At 34.0% G+C, this 12,585-nt stretch overlaps 1 protein-coding gene across 1 annotated transcript; it reads left to right on the top strand.

Annotated features, from left to right (window-relative positions):
• Positions 1-3,872: 3,872 nt before the first annotated feature.
• On the top strand, positions 3,873-6,693 carry LOC127083921 (LIM domain-containing protein WLIM2b). The gene is made up of 6 exons (XM_051024287.1): positions 3,873-4,091; positions 4,235-4,387; positions 5,025-5,124; positions 5,214-5,248; positions 5,350-5,439; positions 6,205-6,693. Exons 2-6 carry the CDS (start codon positions 4,253-4,255, stop codon positions 6,412-6,414), a joined length of 570 nt encoding a protein of 189 aa, XP_050880244.1. The 5' UTR covers positions 3,873-4,091; positions 4,235-4,252; the 3' UTR covers positions 6,415-6,693.
• The last annotated feature ends 5,892 nt before the right edge of the window (positions 6,694-12,585 follow it).

Below are 12,585 nucleotides of genomic sequence, written 5' to 3'. Positions count from 1 at the left end.
TAATGAAATCTCTTTCGTGTTGAAAGAGAATAGACGTACCTTCAGACTATGAAGGGAACTAGTATACATCTTTGTGTCCTTTATTTTTTCTGCACTTTATCGCCTTCTAAACTCATCTTCAAACCAGAAAAATAAAAACAAACTTGTCTCTAAAACCAAAAATTTTAATTGGTCCTAATTCACCCCCAACCACCACTCTCTCTCTCTCTCTTAGGCGCACTCCAAACTTATAATTGATATCAGAGCAGGTTATAGATAGTTTGTTTCTAAAGATCCAGAATGGCTTCCGCAAACTCAAATTCTATTTTTAGAGACGGTGGTAGCAATAACAAGCCCTCACTGTTTTGTGGAGAACACTTTGATTTTTGAAAAATACGCATGAAGGCGCATTTATAGTCTCAAGGAAAAGATGTTTGGAAAGTTGTCCTAGAAGTTCATTTCGTTCCTACTACGGTTGTTAATGGCGTTGGCACTCCTAAGCCAAAAGCATCATGGGATGAAGATGATGAGAAAAAAGTTATTTATGACAAGAAAGCAATAAATTTTATTCAAGGTGCTCTTGGCATGGATGAGTTCTTTCGCATTTCAACATGTACAACGACAAAAAAAATATGAGATACTTTGGTCGAAACAAATGAAGGAACCGCGAAAGTTAAAAGATCAAGATTGAATACTTTAAGTCAAGAATACAAGTTATTCCGAATGCAGCCTGGAGAATCAATTCTCAACTTGTAGAAAAGATTTGCGCATTTGACAAATCACTTGAAAACGCTTAGTAAGACTTTAACTAATGATGAACTTAATCATAAGGGACGACACTATTGTAGGCATATCTTCGATAGAGCGACAAACCAAGCTAGAGCTGCCGAGGTTGAGTCTTCCAAGATATGCATTAGATGAGTTGTTCCAACCAATTCACACCGAAAATGGTTGGCTGAGCAGGGCCAGTTCCACGCATCCCATAGCACTCGACATCGACATGTACGATCAATTGAGAAACACATAAATGAGGTGGTGAATGAGGTTATTGCTGGAGAGGTAGCTAAGGAGGTTGCTGAAGAGGCAGCTGGGAAGGTTGTTAGGGAGGTTGCTGGAGAGGTTGTTGGGGTAGTTGTTTATGAGGTGGATGCTAAGGTGGTCCAACCAGATGTTGTTGTTGCTGATCTGATCCCATTTGTTACTATTGACACAAAGGTTACAACTCCTTCGATTGAGCCCTTTGTGCATGCTGACCTAGGATTCATTAGAGGACCCGTTGACCAGTCAATGCTTACTGAGTATGCAGACCATGTGGCGTTACGACTATGGCAGAGAGATGTATATGTCTTTTATGTTTAACTTTAATTTGTTTATTATTATGCCATGAAAGCTAACTGCAAATGTTTTTTTTTATATATTTGTTTGTCATATGACCGTCCCACACTAAAATTGACTTCACATGAGTCGAAGTTGAAGGACTTCCAGAAGATTCTGATGTTTGAGCAGGTCAGCCAGATTGTACGAGATTTCGAGCTAGTTGATTTTATCCACTGCTCCCTCACCATGCTTGACGCGTCACTACATATTGCGTTTGTTGAGAGATGGTACAAGGAAACATCTTCTTCATCTTCTATTTGGGGAGATGAGTATACTATAGATGATGTCTCCTCTTTGTTCCATCTCCCCTCGACGATAGATTCTGGACGACTCCTATTCTTAGCATGTCGCTTGCATGTATGACTGTTGCACGAGATTTAGGAGTTTTTGAGGCGGACGTGCAAAAGGAGTTTGCCTTCAATAGGGGCACTCACCTTTGTATGTATTGTCTGAGGCGGACGTGCAAAAGGAGTTTGCCTTCAATAGTTTGCCTTCAATAGGGATATACCATCTGCGAGCATTGATTGGTGGTTTTAGAGTGACTTCATCAGCTCTGGTCGTGCCATTACAGGTCGAGCATATATGATTTAACATCTCTCGCAGTGTGAAGATGGTTATTTAGAGTGGTACCTCATTGTATCACACCCTCACATTATTCCATCTACTGAGGATACATGTGATGTTGGGTCGTCTGATGCTGAGGTACCTGTTGATGACGTGCCACCAATGCCTTTTACAGCTGATGCTAATGACCAACAACGCCTTCAGATGATTGCAGTTATTATGGATAATCTCATGGGTTTGGTGAACCCAAATGGCAAGGTTTATACCAGATTAGCTCGGGCTACACACATAGCCTGTTGAGTGTCTATTTAGACATCTTTTATATATTATGTATTATTTGTATATTACTCAGACATCTTCATTAGAAACTTTTTTATTTGATAATATTTTTGATCTTCCATTCATGAAACATCAAGATAAACTAACATTTGATAAACAATTACATAACTTAAATATAACTTAAAAAAACGGTGATAAATAGGAAAATCTATACACTATCAAATGATTCTGGATGTTTCATCATCTTCATTATGTCGTTGACAAACCTTGAAATCTTAACATCTAACTCGATCAACCCATTTGTTATCCTACGGAAAAATGATCTCCACATATCCTTCACATCTTCATCCGTCTTCAACTTAATAAGGTTGTATTTCACCCTCCCGTAAGTATCAATCCAATCTTCACGAAACTCAATCTTTCTCACCTTTCTATTTTCGGTATCAAACAACAATTCATTCAACTTGGACGTTAGGCCGGCAAGAGATGTGGTGTCATTTGAAAGCCGAAACTCTAAGGGAGCTGAAGCTCCGTTAAAATACACTTTTGCCTTGATAAAAAATTGAGGAAGAGACATTTTTTGAGATGTTTTTTATCAAACAACATGTGATTCCCCTATTTGTACAACTTTGCTTTTACTATGGACCACACAAAACAGTCTGTGCAATCACAACCATCCAAAACTGTCGGCAAAATCCGGAGCGTTTAAAATTTCAAACAAATAACACTACCAGAAATTTCACTTTGGTTGAAATTTTGGGTATGAACTAGTAAATTACAATTTTTCAGAATTATTTGGAACATATGAGAAATTTTAAAATTTTCGATATACTGGAAATTTACAATACACTATCAGAAATTTCGTTCGTACAAGAAATTTCATTTTTGTGTACAAAAATTTTTAAATGTAAATTTCATTCAATTTTCAATTAAGGACATATTTGATAATATGAATGTATCAGATATCAGATTTAATTGAATAGCCCATTTTTTCAAATAAATATAACGTCAATCCAATTGGCGACAATGTACAAATATATAGGAGAGAAATAATACATTCTCTCTCCTACATGTTTGTACACTGTCATCAATTCGATTGACGCCTCTTCTTATGTGTTATACAAAGACGTCAATTGAATTGACATCTCCTTTATTTTGAGAACTGTTTTTTATTTTAAAATGAGTTACTTTGGAAAATAGTTGAAAAAGTACATTATTTTGACTATTTATTTAAAAAAAGAGATTATTTGGGTAAAATTTTCTAAGAATCAAATCAAATGCTCTTACTATTTATACAAAAACAAAAAAAAGTATTATCAGACTTATCAAACAAAACAAAAAATCTATGAATTCAATAATAATATTTTTCCTTAACTTTTTTTGATTAAATTATACTCTTTCCGTTTAAAAATAATGTCGTTTTAATAAATAAAATTTATTTTAAAATCAATGTCATCTCAATTTTTAAGATAAAAATAATAATATTTTTTTTAATTGGGTTGTTTAATTATTATGCACACTTTCCAATATATTAATAAAATTATAATATTTTATGATAATATTATTAAATTCTTTAATTTTATGTTCAAATTTTTTAAACGGACAGGCATTTGTTTGAAGAGAAGATATTATTTATTACTGTCTCTATTTCTTATTTTCGAAATGATTATCTCTCCCCTTTCCTTATATAAACAGCGCATTTATTATTTACAAAAACTTTTCTTTTAATCAAACAAAAAAAAAGTATTTACATAATGGTGACCATGACATGACTCGTTATCACTATTTATTCATCATCCTTAGTCCTAACCAGAGACTTCAAAAATCTCTCTCAACTTTCATCGTTTCGCTCTTTGCGTCTCCATCTTCACCGATCCACCATTTCTCACAAGGTACTTTCCATACTCCGATACATCCATTTCACTCTTTCAACTTTATAGCATCAATTTCATTTTCCGATAGATAAAATCAGCAAGAAATTAATCTCTGAAGCTGATCTACTATATATTGCATTTCGAATTTGTGGTCAATTCAGATCTAGAAAGCTACAGCGATGTCGTTTATTGGTACTCAGCTCAAGTGTAAGGCGTGCGAGAAAACGGTTTATCCTGTTGATCAGCTTTCTGCTGATGGTACTTCTTACCATAAAGCTTGCTTCAGATGCACTCACTGCAAAGGAACTTTAAAGGTTTTTTTTTTGTTGAGTTTTTGAGTTTTTTTTTGTTAATGCTGCATTGTTGATTTTATAGTACATTGACGATTTTCTATGTTGTTAAGCTTGGGTTTATGTTTATTTGGTGAATTTTTATTAGATCTTTGCTTTTGCTTATGTTTGACGCTGCTTTACCATTCATATAAAATTCCCATATGAGTTTTATTTGACTTAAGTTGGGGAATAAATAAAGTATGTAGATATGTGAAAGTAGGAATTTTATGAGAATAGAATATTACTTTGTAGATATAGATAGATCAGTTCCTATTTGAAATGCTGAACACCTTTTTAGGGCTGTTTGGATCCACTTAATTGAGCTTTATGTACTAATATTCACTTGTGAGACTGTTTGAGGGATCTTATGAAAATATCTTATGACATGTCCAGAGGTTATTTTTAGCTTATTTACATCAGCTTTTAAGGTTAGCTTTTTTTGAAAACAGTGTAACTTTATTTCATCCTTTGTGATAGAAGCACTTATGTGAGAAGTGTTTATGCTGTAAGTGCTAAGTTAAGTTGTTTATTCAGACAGGGTGTTAATTGACATTTTTATGTGCGAGTTTAAAGGTTGATTTTGGAACAAGGATTATTGTTGATGATCTTTATGTTTCAGCTGAGCAATTATTCTTCAATGGAAGGTGTGCTTTACTGTAAACCTCATTTTGAGCAGCTCTTCAAGGAGCATGGCAATTTCAGCAAGAATTTTCAGTCACGTATGATCCTCTTTCTTCAAGTATAATAAAGATGATTTTTTTTTTCAATCAGATATCTCTTCAATTGACGATAATTTCATTTTGAACAGCTGCAAAACCAGCTGACAAAGCAACCCCTGAGCTGGTAAATTTGTTTAATTTTGCATTTTTATGGGTTTTTATATTCAGGTCGATGGCTTTCGGTATTACTGAATAACTATTGGTGGTATCTTCTGTTTATTCCAGACAAGGTCCGCTAGTAAAGCTGCTGGCATGTTTTCTGGGACACAAGAGAAGTGTGCTACATGTGGCAAAACTGCTTATCCATTGGAGAAGGTAAGATTTAAAAATCTTGAAAGTAAATTAGTTTATGATATTTGTTACATATCTTTGTTACATATTGGATATATAAGCATTCAGACCATAAGAATAAGTATTGCTAGTTATTACTGCCATATAGATCGATTAAAGTATCCCCCTTCTCTGGCTGTGGTGTTTTGTAATCAAAACATTTAACATCAAACGTTTTTCCCAAAATTGTGAGGATTGATGGTAAAAAAGGTTTGTATGCAGTACAACTTTTCTGAATTATTGCAAGCATGAAAACATATTGTTTAGCTTGACCTTTTGCTTTTGTTGGTACTTGTTTTGTTGGTATGTGAAGTATGATTTTTTTCCTCCTACACTGCATGTGCCATGCTGTCAAAATTTTAGGATTCTGAACTTCATTTTCAATATATAGACCACTTGTAGACTGCGTTACGGATTTCTTATCTTACCGGGAGATACTTGGAGAAGAAAACTGTGTTCATATTTTGTTTCTAAGCCAAAGATGATAAAACCTATATTCTGATTCAGTTCATGATCCTTAAAAAACATGAAACAGATGTTGCAGCTCACTTGAAATGAGAGAATATAACATAAGAATATAACATGTAACCAAAATGGAGAATCTGCTGTTTCCGATCTTCAAGTTTATGTATTTGTCAATAATTGCCTGAATGAGTAAATCTAATTAAATCCGCAGTTCTGCACAACCTTAATTAAAATGTCTTAGTTTTCTTGTTGCTATATTATGATATACATCTTTTTTGAGTGTAGGTAACAGTGGAAAGCCAGGCCTATCACAAATCATGTTTCAAGTGTTCACACGGTGGTTGTCCTATAACGCCATCAAATTATGCAGCCCTAGAGGGAATTTTGTATTGCAAGCACCATTTCTCTCAGCTTTTTAAGGAGAAAGGGAGCTATAATCATCTGATCAAGTCTGCGTCAATCAAACGTGCAGCAGCCTCCGTTCCAGAATCTTGAATGCCGGTGGCTTCTAACTGCCTTTGTTCTGTTTGAAAGCCGAGGATGTTTTGGTCCGCCAAGCGAGTGTTTGTATGTGTGGTTTTTTCTCTCTCTTCATAACAACTGTTCGATCATTACTCCTTCCTTTTTCTGATATTTATTTATACATGTGTGGTGTGCAAATCTTGTGTGATTTATTTATCAAGTCCAGTGCACATTCAGTACTGACAAATGAGAGACTGACTTGCATAATGTATCTTACCAATTTGATGATGCAACTTTTCATTGCATTTTCTACTTGATGCTATTATATATCTAATTTAAGAAGATTGAGAAATATTGGAGGATTTGGGTTCATGTTGCCTTGGGTAATCAAGTTCAGATGACCTTGAATGAATCTGATTCATGGAATGGTAATGTTAACCGTTTCACTTAGCACTGTATTCTCGAGGATGTCAATGACGAGCTCGAGAGAGAATATTGGGTTGGGTGTGCAAGAGGCTTATTGGTTTCATCGAGGTAGAGGATGTGATCAATTTGAGTGAACAAAATACTGTTTTCTTCCATTAATCTACTATTGACGGTGCTAAAGTTTTACAAGGTTTTGTAACATCGCTCTAACTCTGGGAGCAAATCAACTGTGTTGAGAAATTTGTAGAGTGAGTGTAGGTAAAACCATGTACTTACTAAGGAAAACTAGCTTTGACTAGTTGAATTTAACGGACTTAAGACCACCATTGGAGTTAAAAAGAACTGGCAATGGAACTTTGAACAAATGGGAAGAATATAGTGAATTTCTTTTCCCACCCTTTCTTTCTGGGTCTCAAGAAATCCATCAGAAACCTAAAAATGTCATTTGGATTTTAAAATTCTTAGCATGTTTCTTTAGACATTTGAATTCTAACAGAGATCAACTAGAAATAAAGTGAAAAACAATATGAATAACTAAATTAAGACCAATTATAATGTAAATAGATGTAGAACATATAAATGTATTTTGTTTTTAATTATATACATTTTAATTAATTTTTGCTAAGGCTACAATATCAGCATCGTCACTCTAATACTAATATTAGATATTGAAACATGATATCTTATATAAAATATAATTAGTTTCTTAATTATATACATTTTAATTAATCTTTGCATACGTCTATTTTATCATATCCGTCTTCAACTTTTGTATCATTGTCATCTTTCTCAAGATCTTCAAGCTGTATAGGTTTAACATCGTATTCAGTTATGACATCACCCTAAGTACAACTAAGTTCGTTATGTTTAACTATTCTAAGGAAATATAGTAGTGACGATGTCTTTTCCTTAGGAGATTAGTATGAGGTATTGAAAAATTGTTCTTCAAATATATCTATTACAGAAGTTATGATTGTTACACGCAAGCAACGATAACACAATATAATTTTTTTATATGCATAAAATGATAGCTATAAATATATCCAGGCAAATGATACATAATTTTTCTACATGCATAAAACGATACCTATACAAATATCTAAGTAGAGTTGTCAAATGGGCTGGATTGACCCAACCCACCTTAATCTGATGGGTCAACACGTATAAATGAGTTAGAGTGATTCGGTCTGATTATTTTATGGGCTATCAAAATTGAGTCTGATCCAGATCCTAATTGGTCATGCGGTCTGATGGGCTATGTCAGTCCGTATATTTTAATATTATGATTTTATGCATTGTGAAGTTGCTTTGCCCTCTAGAGCTTTGATTTTGTTGCTTATCTCGTTTTATTATCGTTTATCATTTATCGCTTTCATAATTTAGTCTCCTTTAGCTAGATCTTTGCAAATATCTTAGAATTGAATGCATTACTTTTTAAATGGTATTTTACATTAAATTGTATTTTGCATACATAAATCAAAGTGTTTGTATTTGAGTATGACCATTATGGTTTAAGTCAATTAGTTGAGTTAATGTTACAAGAACTATATTTGATGTTGGTTCAAGTTATGTGGGAAGTGAAATCTCAAACTATTTTGAAAAACTTAAAAAATTGATATTTATTGTGTATGGCACGAGTCACTCATAATCTATGACTCAAATAAAACCAAACAGAGAAAAACAGGAAGATTCTGGTGTCTGTGACTCAAATCACAGTTTACACATGATTCGAATCATGCAACACCGTGACTCAAATCACAAGTTGTACATGACTCGAATCATATATCTCATGTTAGCCATTGTCTCATTTGATTCGAATCACACCTTACACATGACTTGAATCACACAATTTTCCACTTTTTCCTGTTTGGCTCGGTCCAATTTGACTCGAATCACAATTTCTACTTGATTTGAATCATGATCCTTCATGACTCGAATCACAGTTTTAGCTTGACCTGAATCACATGAAATTGCCCACTTCTTTTATGTTGATCTTGTTCCACTCAACTTGTTCACTTGAATCAAATCAACAAATGTTCTTGACTGGAATCAAACATATTTTTCACTCATTTTGTGCATAATCTCAAGCACTTATATAAATCATTTCCCTCCTTCACTCTCCATGAATTTACAGATTATCATTTTTCATTTCTCACCATAATAATGAGAATGATTATTGTGATGATAATCATATTTTTGAAAGTTTTTCTAAAAACTTGGAAACCCACTATCAAAAAACACCTTTTAACATTTATCATTTGCATATGAACTCATCTTCAACCTCTAGCAAGATTAACATCATCATTGTTTCTCAATTCTTAGGGAATGTGAGATCTATTTTAGAGGAGATTCATTCTTTGTTGATGTTTATGAAGTTCTTGATAATTATAAACTTAGTTAAATGATATTTAAAATATTCATCAAATAAACACACATGCACGTTATGCACGTACACGCACACGCGCGCTCGCGCGCGCGCGCACATACACACACACATTTATGTAAAAATAGAGAGTAAGTGAATATTATCTCCAATACTTATTAATCTTTCTCTTCATCTCATATTCATATCTTTGATCACACAATCTTGAAAACATATCTTTATCATCTTTACCTTTTCTTTTTCACTTGAAAACACACTTATGTAACATGGCTTAGCTAAATCTTTTTTTTTTCTTCTCAAAATTAACTAAAACTAATTTATAAAATTATATTTAATAAGTCAGCCCGAAGCCTGCTTGGTTGGCCCATGAAAAACATATGCCCCGTGGGCTGAGGCTAAAAGATAAGGTCATGTTTTTAAAGCTTTTTTGTAGCTCGAACCGCGCTAAAATTTAGGGCTTGTGGGTCGGCCTAATGGGTCAGACCCATTTTGACAGCCCTATATCTAAGGCAAATGAGTCACTCCATTTTTTTGGGTTTTCCTTGTAAAGGAAAATATGTTTATGAGAATCCATATCACTTTAATATTTATGTGCAATAAGAAATTCCATATTTGCCATAATCATTCATTTATCCTCAAGTGTTGGGCCGACTCCTACGGGGTTAGGGCGTGTTTGCCCCGATTGAATCGTCTTTCCGACCTAAACAACTAGAGATAATCTAACAAATTATCGTTTAACTCTCTTATAAGAATAAGATGAGTGATGGATTGCGATTCAATAGATTGACCAAGTAGTACATAACATAACATGAAATCAGGCATGCCAACGAGGCAGGGCAAATACCACTTTTACCTTCCTCATCCCAAAATGCGACTTTGATAAATCCCCATTCTCATTCCCAAATAGATTCATGTATCCCTATCCCGCTCTCATCCCCGTAGTGGAATCAATTTTTTAAATAGAAATTGTTCATTTTTCAAAACACAAAATGTTCCCCGAACCCATAATATATATTGAACTTTAACAAAAATGAACATACATTACAAACAATACAGTAAAATAATCCCAAAAAGTTCATATATTTCAAATAATAAAGTACAAACTAAAATATCAATGTCTTAACCGTACAACTATTTTTTCTCTCCAAATAATCTAAATTATCAAAAGAAAATAATAAAGTATAAACTGATATTCCAAACAACCACATAATCAATAAGATTTCACGTTCTAAGCTACCATAGAAATGAGTTGGGTTCAGGGTGGGTACTTGTGTCCTTATTATCCGTCTCTTCCCAATTTATTTAAACAAGAGGAAATTCAAACACGTAGTTGAACTCAGTCAAAGCAGGTTTTTTTTGTTGAGATTCAAGTGTGAGTGGTTAAGTTTCAGATCAACTGGAAATGGATTAAATGTTGGATTTATAAGAGAAATGATCCATATCCCAAATGCCTTAAAATTTTGGATGAATATGTAGTGTTAAGTTCCCTTGGATCCATGAACATTTAGCCCATTGACACTTCTGACGCTTTGCTCCCCGGACTCCCCAACAAGTGGTATCAAAGTCTGGTTAGGCTCAATGGGGGAACATAAGTGGATCCTAGTGTGGATCAAGACTAGTGATGTGGGTGACACACACTTGTGGGGGAGACTGTTAGGATTCAAGTGTGAGTGGTTAAATCCCATATATACTAGAAATGGAGGAAATGTTGGGTATATAAGAGAGGTGATCCATAACCCAATTTCCTTAAGTTTTTTTGGGGAGGGGGAAGGGGGATATGTAGTGTCAATGTCTCTTGGATCCTGAACGTTTAACTCATTGACACTTTCGATGCTTCGCTCCCTGCACTCCCTAATAAGTGGTACCAGAACTTGGTTAGGCTCAGTGAGGAAGCGAAAATGGATCCTATAATGGACCAAGGCTAGTGATATGGCTGACTCACACTTGCGGGGGAGATTATTGAGATTCAAATGTGAGTGGTTAAATCTCACATTAGCTAGAAATTGAGAAAGTGTTAAGTTTACAATAGAAAGGACCCATACCATTATTTCCTTAAGGTTTTGGGTATATATGTGGTGTCAAGGTCTCTTGGATCCATGGACATTTACCCATCGATACTTCCAACACTTTGCTACCCGGACTCTCCAACATTTTCCTCCTCAAACTTGGTCCGGTTTCGAATGGATACCCACATGTACGAGCTTTATTTTCATGTATACACACAATCCACAATGACCATTTCCTTTAACATTTATGGCGTTTTAAAATTTTTGAGGCATAAATAGAGATAATTCATCATGGTTTAGGAAGTTTCTTCGCACTAGAGAAGAAATAGCATGATATGTACTCTTTCTACTTGTGCATGTTGACTTTAATTATCAATAATATGTATCTAGATACAATGAGCCGACATGATTAAGCAAAGATGATGGACATTTAGTAGAACAATCATTTTCACTAGAACAACCCTTCTTTTTTGTACCTGTTGTGCTAACTTTATTTGGAGGTGTACGTATTAAAGTTATTTATAGGAAAGAAAAATGAGGGAATTGTGTTGGACATGAGATTCCAAACACAAAAGGGGGTGAATTATGTTGACTTGAAAAATCCATTTTCAAAATAAAAATCTTTTACAAAAACAATGTTTACAACTTTTTTTGTAAAATGAATCGAGTAAAACTAAGCAACAGAAATAACTTACTAAAAAAGTAAAAAGTTAAGGGATAAATGTTAGGTATCAATGAAGTGACCTAGTACTTTCCCCATGAATTCTTCTTAAGAGTTTCCACTACTTGAGAGCTTGTAATTGGATATTCCCACAAACTTGCTTTTACAAGGATTGAAAATTTTCAATTGATAACTTCCGAACCAAAAACGAATGAAGTTTTAAGTAAAGAGACTTCCACAACCAACTGAGAGATTTTAACATATGCTAAAATCACGAGCAAAGAGAGAGCTTTTAACAGATGGCTGGACTTACAAACCTACTGAGAGTTTTAACTACAGAGACCTCACCAACCAAACAGAGGTTTTACTTGGTTTACCTCAACAACCAAACAAGAGATTTTAATTATTTATCTTACAACCAAACACCACATTCTTACAAGAAAAATATTACACAAGATATAATACACTCTTGAGTAATTTACAAATTTGCCCCACACCAGAAATAATGATCCTCACAAAGCAAAGATTCACTCTTACAACACTAGGAAAAACTAAAGTGAGAAATGAGAGATTTGTAGAAAAATAGTAGAGAGTGAGAAAAAGGGATCAAAATCCATTTTAGAGGATGATTTTAAATGATAAATGAACCCTTTATTTATAGGACAAAACATGTTATAAATTAGAAAACAATCTATGGGCCAATAAAGCCTCATAATCGATTATGTCAA

Source organism: Lathyrus oleraceus, chromosome 5 (assembly GCF_024323335.1).
Source record: "Lathyrus oleraceus cultivar Zhongwan6 chromosome 5, CAAS_Psat_ZW6_1.0, whole genome shotgun sequence".
In the NCBI taxonomy this organism is placed as follows: Eukaryota; Viridiplantae; Streptophyta; class Magnoliopsida; order Fabales; family Fabaceae; genus Lathyrus; species Lathyrus oleraceus.
Note: the sequence above shows the minus strand (reverse complement) of the source record. Positions and strands in the feature narration are given on the sequence as shown.

What these genes read in the sequence shown, in the direction of transcription:
- LOC127083921 (XM_051024287.1), top strand. Translation starts at nt 4,253, where the DNA reads ATGTCGTTTATTGGTACTCAGCTCAAGTGTAAGGCGTGCGAGAAAACG. An exon ending in CAGCAAGAATTTTCAGTCAC is followed by an intron (nt 5,125 to 5,213) that starts GTATGATCCTCT and finishes CATTTTGAACAG; the next exon opens with CTGCAAAACCAGCTGACAAA. An exon ending in ACAAAGCAACCCCTGAGCTG is followed by an intron (nt 5,249 to 5,349) that starts GTAAATTTGTTT and finishes TGTTTATTCCAG; the next exon opens with ACAAGGTCCGCTAGTAAAGC.